Here is a 13,975-nt window from a genome sequence, read left to right as displayed (position 1 = left end):
ACCAAACTATGACTTGCTTTTTGTTTAGGATGCTCACTTTAAGTACAATATTATAAAAAATGGTAACACTAAGGAGATCAAATTTGCAAATCAAATTATGTGTAATCAATGGAAAATAAAAACGTTAATTAACACTTAAGTAATAATCCAATCATCAACGTCCATATCATTTGGTTTACAAAATTTGGTTTAGAAATTTGGTCCTCCTAGCATTATGCTTTAAAAAAAGATTAACAAAATTGAGTAGAGAGTATGAGAAAACACGCAAAATCCCTAATTGACAAAAATCGCAAAGATTTTGATGTGGGGTTTAAGTGGAGAAGGTGGGGGTGTATGTAGAGTGTGAGGTGTAGGAATAATATTGGGAAGTAAGTGGGGTGCATTAAGATAAACTTTAATTAAAAAAAGTAAATATGATGTGTATTAAGCACATTAAATGTAGTCAACAAAATATGAGAGGTGTATTTAAAACAAGATGTAGGTTTCCTTGTTCTCAAAGAATTATGTTTACCTATTTGGTATTATTTAATTAGGCTTGTATTTTGTTGTCTACAGAGAAAATCATAAATGTTTGTTGTTTTAAAATTAATCAATAAGCTTATTGCTTGGTTGACCTCATCTTTTTTTTTTAACACATTTACCTTCCTTGGTTCTCTCTCTTTTATTTTATTTTTTATTACAAGCGATATTTTACACTACTCTTCACTAAAGGGACGTAAAAGGATTTGAACTTAGAACGCAGTGGATTTAAGAGGAAGCTCCTAACCAAGTTGGAAATGATAATGTGGAAAATCTATATACAGGATGGTGGGTACCTATCTGAATTTTCATCTAAGATTAGCAACATTCAGTATTATAAACTTCTAAACATGCATTTTGGTGATTAATGGCTCGTTTCAAAATGCTTTTAACATGATTGAAACCTTTTTTGGTACAAATGCTTTTGAGTTTTGAGTTCCAAAAGCTCTTAGAAGTGCATTTTGAAAGAAGCACCAATTATACGCTTATTGCAGGAGGCACTTACATTTTAACTAAGATTGGTTCCAAAAACACTTTCATTAAAAGTGCTTTCAGTCATTTTAAAAATGCTTCCAAACACAGCCTAAGTTAACGGTCTTGTGCTTCAACCACACAAGATAATACAAAATCCTTCTAAGCATTTTATGCACGCGTAAGAAAAGATCCATCCCTTAAGAAAAATTTGCGAAAACATTACAGTTATTCATCTACATCAGAGATGGTTTAAACAGCATTAGGGATCTTAGAAGCTACATTATTATATGCATGATCTATTTCCTCCTCTGTCATCTCAATTGTATCATCGCTGTCGTATCCTGCTGCACCACTGCATATGCCTTCAGTTTTCCCACTGTCCCTCTCTTGTCTTTCCACCTTTGGTTTTTTCTTTGAGGACTCATCACCTAAACCATTAAGTTCTGCCTCGTAAATTTGTTTACAGTCCACAGCCTGTTTGCAGAGATCTTCCTTGAATACTGCCGCAGAGTTACTTCCGGTGCCCTCGAGCTTTGCCAACTCTTCGACTACACGAGGAATGAAATTCCACTGCTCAGTTATTTTCCGGACATCCTGCGAAGTACAAACAAAGTCATCAAACAGAAATTGGATTCGAGGATGAAGCAACATTGTTTTGTCTAGTCACAAATGCCATCATTGAACTTGCAACTGAATAGTGGAGAGCATCAATGGGTATCTGTTGAAGAAATTAAACGATATAGTTTTGTCACTTCTTAATAAGATCAATCATCATGTAACAGGATGACCGCAAATCCTAATTCAACTAGGATGTCATCAAGTTCATGCTCTAACAAGGCTAACAAGTCAGTTTCAGGAAATGCAGAAATGCGGAATGTGAGTGTGCCCAGCTTTGAATGATCTAATGATCAAGTCAATTCCCATGGATCCCATATTTAAAGAAAAAAATGGCCCTGTTTAATGGCTTTCCCATTTTCAGTGGATTGAATCGAGCACGGCCTGAATTATGCATACACGAGCACAAGCTGTCTTTACAAAATAAATGCAGACATGGTGCGCTAAGAAAAGAAAGGTATAAGGAACTTATGATTGGTTTTAATCAAGAAAATATAGGATATTGATCACCATTGTAAAAATAAAATATATTAGAGAGAAAATATACAAAGTATTGGTCACTCTTGTGAAATTAAAAACAATTGTTGTGCACACGGAGATCAAAATTCGTAAAATGTATACCCCATTGATTGTTTCAATATCAGATAATGTGATTCAACAGAGATGTCACTGCCTACAAATGGTGAAGGGAAACAATTTGATACGTGTTTCTGACAGGATCCAAACCCCCAAATTACATGTTCACTTTCCATGTACCTCCGACACAGGGTCTAAATTAGTTTCCTATTCCCTTTCTATTTTCACACGAGTGGGTGGAGGGGGAAGGGACTGAAGTATGCAAGAAAAAAGTTTAGCACTAGTTCAAAGGGACAAAGTGAGTTTCTGTAGGAATACCTGTTTTTGTTCAAGAAATTCTATTGCATCTTGTAAACAAGTTAAAATCCCTTCAGCTGCTATTTGCTTTATCTCATCAGGCTCTGGCTGTAAGAGGTAGAAGAACAGAATAAAGATCAGATTTATCCAGAAGATAAGGTAAGTCTCGTATACAATTGAAAGAGGAAAAGAAATTAATAAATATCCTACACCTCTCAACCACTACTCTATCAGCGGGTCGAGAGAAGACATTATTTCCAAGAGGGACATCTATAAATGACAATTGTGAGTCCGTGAAATTCAGCGGCTGTAAAAAGAAACATGTGCTAACACACACACACACACACAAATAGTAGAATGTCAATAACCTTTTCTTCTTGACTCTCCAGCCACGATATTGTCTTATTCAAATCATCAACTGCCCACTTCTTCACTTGAGAAGGAGAAAAGCACTCTTTAACAGTATTAGAAGCTTTTATCTGCTAAATATATACACAAGAAACCGACATTGGTATATTAAATTTCCACTGGCATGAAAACTACTAAAAATTTAAAAAGTAAAATCTGACACGTTTTATCATTAAACTAGTCAAAACATACCTTTGAAGTTGCTGGGGCAGTTGATTTCAATGGTGTTTCTCCATCTTGCTTCTTAGATTTACTAGGTCGGGATACCTTTTTGTCTGCAGACAGTCACTAGAGCATTGATAAGCTATAAATGCAACAACAATACGAATCTAAGACCAAATAGTGACCAACTAAATTATCCTAACTAAGATTTTGAAAGATTAAACTCAACATGAGGTATTAAAACTGTAGTAACAAATTAAAATTAAATTAAAAATAAATTAAATATTAAGACAAGAATACTTTTTGTTGTACAGAATTATCAAACCTAGCAGATATTCTTGCTCGAAAAGTTAGAATTCCACTAAACATTCTTACACCTTGGCTGTTTTGATGGGAAACACTGCTTTTACGCCAGGGTTTTCCAGCATTCATAAGGTAACTTTCAATATCGACAAGCTTCTTCTGGGCGTAACATTCTGATATCCAATCCTAATATGAACAAAATAGACACCTTTAAATAACCACAAAGTATAAATTATCATTCAGAAAACAATTGCGGAAGCATCAGCATTGAGTGTGATTTTTTTTTTTTTTTTTTTTTGAAACTGGTGTCTCCGGATCTTTGACCCGACTAATTGCTAGGCCCCCCCTGCCTGACCCCACAACATTTGGGAAGCAAGAAACTCTAGCAATTGCTAGGTGGGTACCTTCAGGGGTGTCGAACCCCAGACCTCTTGGTAGCAAACCAAGGGCCTGACCATTAGACTAAACACTCTTAGGTGCATTGAGTGTGATTATAGAAAACTAATTTGCTCTTATCTCGTGAAATGGGACTTGTATTTAGCATAAGAGTGCATATGACAAGCTAATGAATCTATAATAACAGAACTGAGCACGTAGTGACTTTAGTGCAGCTTGCGGAAACAAAGAAGAACCAACAAAACCAGTCAATGGCTGAAGACAAATTATCATTTCGGACAAGATATTAATACTACAGAAATAAATAATCAGTGCATCTCATATACCATAGAAGTTTTACTTTAGTTTGGCTTTATGAAATACGAAATAATCTCTTAATTTATTGTAGCCTGCCCTAAATAACAAACCATCTCAATTGACTAAAAAGAATGCATTTCTATACAGAATAAAAAATGCATACGACACACAAGTCAATAGTCTACTTTTGAAAGAAAAATTAGAAACCTTTGAAACTATAGTTCCACAATCTGCCTCAACTTGTCGAAACTTTGGGGTGTTTGGAAATGCACAAACTAAGAGAGTGCAATCTGAACTCCAGTCAGGCTGATATTCCGCTCCCATTTCCAAAGCCTGTGACCGCAAATTGCTGCGCTCAGGATTAACAAACCCAGACAGCACAAACACTACTCCTTCCTGGTCACATATGAGTTATGATATTATCCTCACATTGTCAAGTCAAAAGACAAACAGAACAATGCAGCTTGATAAATCTCATTATTCCACACTATCTAGTACCATGAATTTGGAAAAGTTTGCAGTTCCGGAACTGGATGCAGAAGATTTCTTGATGTCCTTAGAAGGCGTACCCCCGCACCCCCTGGCTACCCTTGGCTTTCCTTCCTCATTGCTTTCTTCACCTTCAGCAGCCCCAGTTAATTTCTTTCCAGGAGACTCACTCTCATTGTCTCTTGAACTAATCCACGAAGGAAGGCTTCGCTTCCCGGCCTTATCAGAACCATTACCCTGGCTGGCTTTCGAATGAGACATTTTTAAAAGCAATTTAAACCCCCAAATTGCTTCCAATCAACAGCTATACAAAATTTACGGCAACCCAGTTAGGCTAATGGAAAAACATCACAGTTTCCACAAGCTCCACCGTGATAATATATATACACCTACAATTGGTAACATGTTCAAGTGATATTTATACAATCACAGGCCAAGAAATATAATTTAAAAAATTAAAATAACAATTAAGTATAAAAGTTACAATCTTGACAGTTCATGCAGTAAGAGACAGCATCAAATAAATTAGAATTCCCAAATCAAATCAAAATACAGAGAGAGAGGAAATTGGGGGAAAGTAAAAACCCTAGTTGCAGGAAGAGAGTAATTGGAGAACCGTTGGCTTCTCTTTCACTTGGGGGCCCTGCAATTGCTTCCAATTCCGTACAGAAATTGGGTTTTGCTTCGATTTTCCTCAGCTGCTTTCTCCTGCCAACGAGGAGTGGCGTGGCCGAGTGCGAGTGGTGGGCTCTGAGGAGCGCACTGTCAAAACGCATAACTTGAAGGGCACATCTGCAAACTAATAAAGTACAAGAGTTAGAAAAAAGTTCACTGTCCTCTTTTTCGCTGTCCCCTCCCTGTACCATGCTACCGTGGTGACACGTTTGACACTCAAAACGTCTCTATTACGTTAGGCCAGGTGTCATCAACGGAAGCAATTGATACGGAGGAGACAGATAAAAGGGGGACACGAGATTTGTACCTCCGATGCAACTCCCGCTCAAGTTCCAAAACGATGTCAGTCTCTCAAAATTTCAAAACTCAAATCCTCCTCGCCTCTTCCGTCTCGCAGACCCCGCGAGAACGACACAGACGGTAAATCGCCTCCGTCGTCTCCCTTCTCCACTCTCCTTCTCTCTGGAATCGATCCATCTTTTCGAAGAGGATAAACAGATCTGAAATGGTGTTTAGGTACGCAACTTCTTTGCCGTTTTGTTTTCTATTTTTGATTAAGGTTTTTTTTTTTTTCTTTTTTTTTTTCCCATTTCTGAAATCAATTCTTTTTATTTCTTCTGGGTATTTGCTGTAATTTGTGTTCACTTAGTATTAGAAGTGAAATAAATTGTTAATTTCGACCACAATTACAAGGGTTAAGGGTTTCTGAGAGCTCGGGTTTAAGGATTTGGTATATTGTTAATTAAGAACTTTGTAGCATTTAGCTGCTTGGTTTGTTTAAAGTTAATTTGTGGTGGAGTGTTATGGTTTTGATTATTGCTGGTGTAGCAATATACCATTTAATTAAATTACCCAAAACAAGCCCTAAACCCTGTATTTTGTCTCTTCATCTCTCATAGGGCTCTCCCTTCGGAAAATTGAATTGTGAGAGAGAAAAGATGAACGACGCTTGGAACTCCGATCCAGTGGATCCGCTGCAGGGTTTCACAGGCCTCGCCCTCTTCCACCAGAGCTGCAAGGTTATTCCAGACAGTTCAACTTCCATTCCATTTGATTTCGACCGCGACCTCCAAGCCATCCATTCCCAATTCAACTCCACGGTACTTGCTAACACTACTCCACTCTCCAAAATATAGATTTGAGTTCAGTTTTCATTTTGGGTGAAAAGTTTTCAGTTTAATTATATTTCTGCTTACTGTGAGTTTATTACTTTATATCGGGTAAATATTGTTTTCTTTAATTTTCTGAAATTTTGTTGCTATTTTTATTTTATTTATTTATTTTTAAATTTATGACCCAGAAAGTATAGGATTAGTAATTTCATTTTTGTTTGGAATCTTGTATATTGTTTTTATTATCTAGTTGGTTGAACTCAGTTTGACTATTTTGATGTGGGTGCTTAATTGAAGCCTATATTTCTGTTGGTTGCTGAGAAAACTAATGGAAAACGTATAAATATACTTTTGGCACTTTGTTTTGAATTGGAATTTGAGAAGCTGAAAATCTGACAGGAGTTTGATTTTCTTTTCGGAGTTTTTGGGATACCTTGGAAAGCTGATAATATTATTTATGTTATTTTATGATTGTTTTTGTTAAAATTCAACAAGCAGACTGAGAACCAATTTAATTTTTATTACTGAACTTATAGCTTAGTATAATGCAAAACTGGTTCTATAAATATGTTCTCAATGAAATTTTTTGTGTTCAAGTTTCGTCTCAAATGAGGTCTTTCTGTATCTGATCTCTTGCACAATGGAATTCTATCAGTGGGTGCAAAGCATTCATAGTTAATTCTTTCTGGTGCTTTTTCAGGCCTCACAAGTTAAACTTGTAGATCAGGTAAAAAACATTTTAAGTGATACTTCAAAAACTCTGAAGTCTGGTAATCCACAAGCAACAAAACAGAAAAGTGAAGGTTTTCCTGAAAAGGCTAGGTAAAGTATATGGCTGGTGCTTTCATTTCCTTAAGTACTTTTTACAGATATAGGTTGATATTTTATTATACTCATTTTGCAGTCAACCTAACATGAGTTTGCTACCGTCTTTTGATATCAATGGGCTTGAGAGTAAGTTGCACTCCCTCTGTGTTCCTGAATTTATACTACAAACCCTTGTGCAACTGTAAATTTTAATGCTTTCTGATTGGTGCACAGATGCTAGAAAAGCAAAAGAGAATTTTAGGGGTGGTGCTGCATTGGATGCAGATCAGCAAGCTTTCCATATCCGACTCAAGTTGATGGTACTTAGTCACACAATCTCCATCTCATTTTTTTTATATTATTTTTTAATCTCCATCTCATTTTTGACCCACTTACTAATTCTACTATATCAAATAAAAATTTTAAAATTACTTTTATTTCTGCTTAGTCTCAGTTTATCTAAGGTAAATATTGTTTTTCTTAACATGCTACCTTTTCCAGTGTACTTATTCCTTAAATTTATAACTGGGAAAACGAATGACAAGTAGATAAAAGCATATTAATATGGGTTTTTTGACAATCTGTTTGAACCTTGTAATTGGGTAGTATGAAGAGTGGAGTGGGTTGAATTTTTTCCCTTTCAAAGTTTTGGCATTTTTAATCTTGGGAAAGCCCCCAGAATACTATTTATTTATTTATCTTTTTATTTATGATTAGGTTTGCTAAGTTTTAAAAAGTGAATTTATACCTTATCATCTTGCATACAGTGGGGGACTGACTGTATAAGTACGTCCTCATTATAGGGTTAATTTTTGTCTCCAATAAAACTTTTTATATTTAATCATTGTTATACATGCAATGCAATCATATGTACACTGCAATTTAATCACAAAAGCAATAAAAGTTAATTCTTATGGCACTTTTTTCAGGCCTCACAACATAGTCCAAGTAAACTTAAAGATGAAGGGGAAAACATTGTAAGTGGTACATCAGAAATTCTGGAGCCTGGTAATCGACAAGCATTGAAACAGAAAAGTAAAGTTGTTACTGAAAAGGGTGCAGAAAGTCCCCGACAGAGAAGACCAGCCTTGGGTCTTAAACGTGCTCGGTTTTCTATGAAGCCTGATTCCAGGTAATGCTAATGGTTGGTGCTTCATTTTATTAAAAAGTACTTTTACTCTTTTACATATAGAGGTTGACGTTTGTTACATGCAGTCAACCTGATACGAGTTTGCTACCACCTTTTGATGCCCAAAAATATACAGACCCAGAGGAATTGTTCAAGGAACTTGAAAAATATGAGAGTAAATTGCACCCCACTTGTATTTCGTAATCTTTGCAAATCCTAGTCCAACTGTAAATTTTACTGCTTTCTGATTCGTACACAGATGCTAAAAAGGAATTGGAGAAACTGAAGGGTGGTGCTATGTTGGATGCACACAAGCACAATCCATCCCCAATTAAACGGACCCGTCGACCATCGATTCTAAGGTAATAATAAATTTTATTTAATGGCCATAAAATAAATATTTTCGTCTATATGTTCTTTATGCCTGCATTGGTACGTAGCATGCTTTTTCTTTTTGTGATTAGGACATCATTGTTTTTTATAATGCAGAAAGCGGGCTAAGCACAAGCATTCCTATCCGCTGATGGATTTTGAAAGTAGTGAGAATGGTAGTCCACTGAATCATAGCACACGAATAGAACCTAACAAAAATGTTGCACAGGAGGAGATGGATTTAGCTGGTAAGAAAATCCTGTTAAAAAGGTCTTTAGTATCTACTGTAAATCACGATCTTTGCGAAGTATGCATATATATTTTTTCACTTCCCATCCCCTTATTATTCATTCCTAGGGGCATGATAACTCTGACCATTACAGGTTCATTAGCTGAGGAAGTGAACAATAGAAATTTTGATGAACTGCTGTCTCTAAATACTGAATGTCTAGAAGGTGATGGGGCGGTTACTCATGTACAGAAGTGTTTGAGAATGCAATCAATTGAACCAGAGAAATCTGACCTCCCAGAATTCCAAAGTATCCCTAAGGGTGACTGTTTGACAGACATAGATAATTTGTTAAAAGGGTTAATCAGTTCAACAGGTGCGAAGCATAGAAAGCGGCCAGAAGGGTCTATTCGTTTTGCATCTCCAACACCACCAAAAAGCCCCTTTGCTTCAATTCTGGATTTGCATAAGAGAATTTTACATTCAAGTCCATCAAGCGATCCATTTTCAGCTCATGATATTGATCGGTTGCCAGAGACAAATCCTTCATCAGTTGAGAACTGCAACAAACAATCTGAGCTGGTTGACATGAGAGAGCAGATTACCGTTTCTAATACGTTGAAGTCACCTTTCATTGAACCAAATGACAATATTGAAGTTGCTGTGGTAGGTGGTACATCTGATGTGGATATTGAAGAATTGAGTTATGCATTGAAAAGATCTGTGAGTGAAGATTCAAGTAAACATGATGTGAGAATTGATGTTGGCTCAAGTGGATCTCATGTTGACCTTGAGGAAAACATTGGAGGGAGTAACATGCATAACAGGGTTATAAATGACACATCACATAGCCCTGGTACCGATACGGATGCTTGGGACAATGGGGACAATGGAGATAATGATGGGGATGAGGTCTGTCTACCTTTTGGCTTTTTACATTTTTTTGTTTATGGAATTGTAAGCCTTTTCTGATTTTGTGATGTATTGTGACAACATACAGGTTGAAAATGAACATGAGGAAGCAGTGGCTAGTGCGGAGCCTGAGCTTGATGTGGCAGATTCAACTTTGGGAAAGGCGGGCAGCACTCTGAATGACAATGTGCACCCTGATGCTGATACAGATAATAGGGACAATGTGACTAATGATGGGGACCAGGTCTGTTTACCCTTTTGGCTTGTTTATATTTATTTTTGAGCTGTAAACATTTGCTGATTTTGCGATGTATTATGACAAGATCCAGGTGGAAGACAAACATGAGGAAACATTGGCTAGCGAGGAGCCTGAACTTAACGTGGCAGACTCAACTTTGGAGAGTACGAGCAGCGCTCTGAATGAAAATATACAGATCAAAGCAAACTCACGCCCACAGATAAAACGGAAGAGTAGAGAAGTTTCTAGAAGGAAAAGTCTAGCAGGTGTGTACTCGTGCATATGTGCCAACATACTAATATCCACTTCTGCTGCTGCTTCTTTACTGCTATTGTTAATATTCATTTTCTGTTTGAAAATCAACTTCTTAGGGGCTGGTACAACGTGGCAATCTGGTGTAAGGCGAAGCACGAGGATCAAGACGAGACCTTTGGAGTATTGGAAAGGGGAGCGGCTGTTATATGGACGTATACACGACAGTGAGTATTTTGTTTTCACAGTCAAAATGCTCTTTGTTTTCATTTTTATAATTACTAGCTCTCTCACGTGTATCTGATTGCCGTTTCACTTTCTATTACACATAAGAAATCCACGAGCAAAACAAGTTAATCATAATCATACTGGATATTGCAGGTTTGGTAACAGTAATTGGGATTAAGTACGCCTCTCCAGAAAAGGATAATGGAAGAGGTCCTCTGAAGGTGAAGTCATTCGTCTCTGATGAATACAAAGAGCTTGTCGAGCTGGCAGCTTTGCATTGACATGGATCACTTAAGAATACAAGATTTGTGATATGTATTGGCGATTCTTATTCGTTCCATCCCTGCAAACATTTTTTCGTTTAAGGAAGTATTTGTCAAAGCGGATGCCGTCTTATGAGTAAACTGGAAAGATTATTGTTGTAAAAGTAACCATTGCTGCCTTTGTACAACCTTACTCTCCATGATGATCAACATATGAAGAGTAAGAGTGATACTCGTTACCCTTTTTATCTTCAAATGCCTTTTGTTTCTGACTTTTATGGGGTTTTCGTAATGCGTATAGAAGGGTAATTTGGTAATTTTGTTGGTCCGACGAAATTGTTTACATTTCGTCTTGCCTCTAAATTGGAGCTGCTAGTGCTAACAAAAATGGTTGCGAAGGTTTTGATATTTTGTGGCGGGACATGATATGATCAACCACGCAGTTTAGGAAAGGTGATCTAACTTGTATAGCTTAATGCATGTTTAATGAACATTGGACATTCAGTCTGGACCGTGGTTTCAATGCTTAATTTTAATGGCGTCATAAAAAAGAAAAGTTTCGTTTGGTTTTAAATTATATAACTCATTATATTTAAAGCATGCTGAAAGAGTAAATAAAGAGATTTTGTCCATTATCCAAATTTAAAATTAATTTTTTCTCACAAAATCGTAAGATTGGACGGGATAAGTTTCTTTTATGCTTATTCTGATTTAATCCCCATAAAAAGGAAAATCATTCACAAGAATCACTATTATCCTCACGCACTTGCTAAATTATATGAGTTATATAGTCGAGTTCAATCATAAGAGTGTATAGAAGAGTCTTTTTAGGGGACCAAGTCCCGGGCCATGTAGTCATTCTCCTATTTTAGAGTGCTTTTGTAAGAAGTAATAACATCGCTAAATCATATACAGTTTCTAAAAAGCACTCTATAATAGGATAATGACTATTTATAACTACAATATGATTTTCTAAACTAATACCATTACTAAATCATAAGTACTTCCTACAAAACACTCTAAAATAGTAGAATGACTGCCTAGCACTTAGTACCATTTGACGATTAAATATGTCATTAGATGCCTATATAACTGTCAGATGATGATAATATTAAGAGAAATTTTATTTAAATTTATATAACATTTTTCTATACCTAACTTACTCTTTACACCCATATTATTTTTAATTCAAGAATTAATCTCTTTCAACACAATTTTTTTACTTAAACTACCTTGACAAAGCCAATTCAAAATGTAAATTTATCTTTACACCCATTTAGAAAATAAAAAACCCAAAGTGAATAATTTGGTGAAGTTTCTGCTTGTTTATGGGAATGAAAGCTTTATGGAGTTCGACTTATGTGGACAAGTTGAATAATTTGACGAAGTTTTTACTTGTTTATGAATCTTCCATATACTAATAATAGTTTATCTTTTTGGTTCCCCCTTTGGATTGTATGGCGTGAACTTGACGAACACTTCTATTTGTTGAGAAGACTAGATGTGTGGTAATGGCAAAAAAGTTAAAACAAACTTCAAATCAATTAAAAATATATCCAGAAAAAATATTAGGGTTTTTTTTGGTCGGAAATGAAAGAATATTAGGTTAAAAAGGGAAAATTCTTCAGCCTCCATCCTCATCTACTACTCAATGCCATTGCAACTCCTCTATATACTTCTCCACATCTAATTAAAAAAAAAAACAAGAAAGTAGGAAGAAGTAATAATAAGATTTCCTTCATAATGTTTGGGAGGGGAGGCTTTGCCACCATATCCACTGCTATACCCAAAATTTCATCTTCTCAACTCTAAAAAAATTGAAATCAACTGAATTTTTCTTTTTTTTTTTTTGCATAAATTGATTGATACCTTGGTTGGAAGATTCAAAATTTCAAAATTACCCTTCATCGATAAAAGAAAAGTTTGTTTTTCTCTATGAGAGCTCTTAGAGTTTTAGCCGAAATGAAGCAGGATAAAATTAAATACTGCCTAATGATATGGTTTAATTATTGAGTGTGGCCTTATTGATAAATTTTAGTTTTATTATTAATTTCATTTTGTACTTGATGGTAATCATTGTAGTGGGTAAAAAAGATAATTTATATTTAAAATTTAAGATTAGTGTAGGAAGAGGTTATATAGTTTAAATAAAATTTATCTAATACTAAGTACTTGTAAGTATTGTAGTCCAATCCATAAATTTTAAAAAAACTCTTTTAACTACTTCTATCAAGCACTACCAAATGCGTTTTTGTGATGTAATAGCACTTTTAACCATTCTAACTCGAAGACATTTTGTATTGTTCATCTAAAGGCCCAAAAATACAGTTATCTAGAAGCACTATTTACCTAAATTTGTTCTAATGTTGCGAATTTTGTTCTAGAGAGGTCTGAATTCTGGAAAAAGAATGTCATATGGAAGATTAAGCTTCCATTTCACAAGTCAAGAGTCAGTTTTCTGCTTTGTTGGGCTTGAATTTGGTTCTAGAGCTCTCAATTTCGGAAACAAAAGGTCATATTGGAAGATTAAGTCAAAAGTCAGCTTTTCGCAACTTTTCTTTGTCGGGGTTTAATGCTGCATTAGCTATGTGCTTACGCCACTTTTCATATTATATTAATCAAATTCCAACGAGCGATTACCGTTGTTGACATTAGCAATATGTTTTGAAGGGTAATGTTAGTGGGTTTAAATTTTTAGACAAACCAAATGTTCTGTCATCAATAAGAAATAAGCAGGTTAATTGACGCTTAATTAATAATTCAATCATCTGCAACCACATCATTTAATTTATAAAATTTGATCTCCCTAGCATTACCTTGTTTTGAAATACACATTTTATGCTTTTTATTGGACGGAAAGTTCTTTAATTGACAAATTTCAAAATTTAGTAAGTATGATCGTAAATTTGTATTATATCTGTTGTAGTAGAATTCACATTTCGTCTCTCCAAAATGTAAAACAAAATACAAATATGGTTTTTCGTATCAAATTTGCATATCTCCAATAAAGATGCTCTTATTGATATGTTCTATGAACTAATATTTGTTCTTTTGATTGAAGGGCAAACTTACATACATGTTTGAAGTGGCTGTAATTCTTATCAATTTCTCGTCTCAAAGTTGAGTAAAATTTGAAGACGTGGATGCAGCAACATTGTTTGGAGCAGATTTATTCCCTAGTTCGAATCACCCTTTTTGTATTTTGTATTTATTTGAAGCATA

The 13,975-nt window shown here is 35.3% G+C and overlaps 2 protein-coding genes across 8 annotated transcripts; one reads left to right on the top strand and one right to left on the bottom strand.

Moving 5' to 3' along the window:
• Positions 1-1,172: 1,172 nt before the first annotated feature.
• ATXRCC1 (BRCT domain-containing DNA repair protein) lies at positions 1,173-5,312 on the bottom strand. 4 transcript variants are annotated; one of them, XM_068447576.2, is made up of 8 exons: positions 5,122-5,312; positions 4,546-4,840; positions 4,255-4,443; positions 3,429-3,540; positions 3,082-3,164; positions 2,850-2,960; positions 2,503-2,589; positions 1,173-1,587 (listed from the first exon to the last, which is right to left on the bottom strand). In XM_068447576.2, exons 2-8 carry the CDS (start codon positions 4,795-4,797, stop codon positions 1,243-1,245), a joined length of 1,179 nt encoding a protein of 392 aa, XP_068303677.2. In that variant the 5' UTR covers positions 4,798-4,840; positions 5,122-5,312; the 3' UTR covers positions 1,173-1,242. The 4 variants fall into 4 exon arrangements, with proteins under 4 accessions (XP_068303677.2, XP_088546015.1, XP_088546016.1 ...); XM_088689889.1 differs by having other exon boundaries at positions 2,850-2,963; positions 5,153-5,293; XM_088689890.1 differs by having other exon boundaries at positions 5,153-5,293.
• A 158-nt stretch (positions 5,313-5,470) lies between these two features.
• Positions 5,471-11,009, top strand: LOC137708665 (centromere protein C). Of its 4 annotated transcripts, none has more exons than XM_068447787.2 (14): positions 5,471-5,727; positions 6,111-6,311; positions 7,024-7,145; positions 7,228-7,277; positions 7,365-7,450; positions 8,060-8,262; positions 8,346-8,434; positions 8,519-8,621; positions 8,749-8,879; positions 9,015-9,772; positions 9,861-10,016; positions 10,102-10,276; positions 10,382-10,489; positions 10,644-11,009. In XM_068447787.2, exons 2-14 carry the CDS (start codon positions 6,150-6,152, stop codon positions 10,769-10,771), a joined length of 2,271 nt encoding a protein of 756 aa, XP_068303888.2. In that variant the 5' UTR covers positions 5,471-5,727; positions 6,111-6,149; the 3' UTR covers positions 10,772-11,009. The 4 variants fall into 4 exon arrangements, with proteins under 4 accessions (XP_068303888.2, XP_068303887.2, XP_088545777.1 ...); XM_068447786.2 differs by having other exon boundaries at positions 5,523-5,727; positions 10,096-10,276; XM_088689651.1 differs by having other exon boundaries at positions 5,556-5,727; positions 9,024-9,772; positions 10,096-10,276.
• The last annotated feature ends 2,966 nt before the right edge of the window (positions 11,010-13,975 follow it).

The sequence above is a fragment of the Pyrus communis genome, chromosome 17, assembly GCF_041283825.1.
Source record: "Pyrus communis isolate YQ-2024b chromosome 17, ASM4128382v1, whole genome shotgun sequence".
Taxonomy (NCBI): Eukaryota; Viridiplantae; Streptophyta; class Magnoliopsida; order Rosales; family Rosaceae; genus Pyrus; species Pyrus communis.
This window is presented reverse-complemented; position numbering and strand designations above follow the sequence as displayed.

What these genes read in the sequence shown, in the direction of transcription:
- ATXRCC1 (XM_088689889.1), bottom strand. Translation starts at nt 4,797, where the DNA reads ATGTCTCATTCGAAAGCCAGCCAGGGTAATGGTTCTGATAAGGCCGGG. An exon ending in CTGCCCCAGCAACTTCAAAG is followed by an intron (nt 2,964 to 3,081) that starts GTATGTTTTGAC and finishes GTATATATTTAG; the next exon opens with CAGATAAAAGCTTCTAATAC. An exon ending in TGGAGAGTCAAGAAGAAAAG is followed by an intron (nt 2,590 to 2,849) that starts GTTATTGACATT and finishes TACCTCTTACAG; the next exon opens with CCAGAGCCTGATGAGATAAA.
- LOC137708665 (XM_068447786.2), top strand. Translation starts at nt 6,150, where the DNA reads ATGAACGACGCTTGGAACTCCGATCCAGTGGATCCGCTGCAGGGTTTC. An exon ending in TCTATGAAGCCTGATTCCAG is followed by an intron (nt 8,263 to 8,345) that starts GTAATGCTAATG and finishes TGTTACATGCAG; the next exon opens with TCAACCTGATACGAGTTTGC. An exon ending in GGAGGAGATGGATTTAGCTG is followed by an intron (nt 8,880 to 9,014) that starts GTAAGAAAATCC and finishes TGACCATTACAG; the next exon opens with GTTCATTAGCTGAGGAAGTG.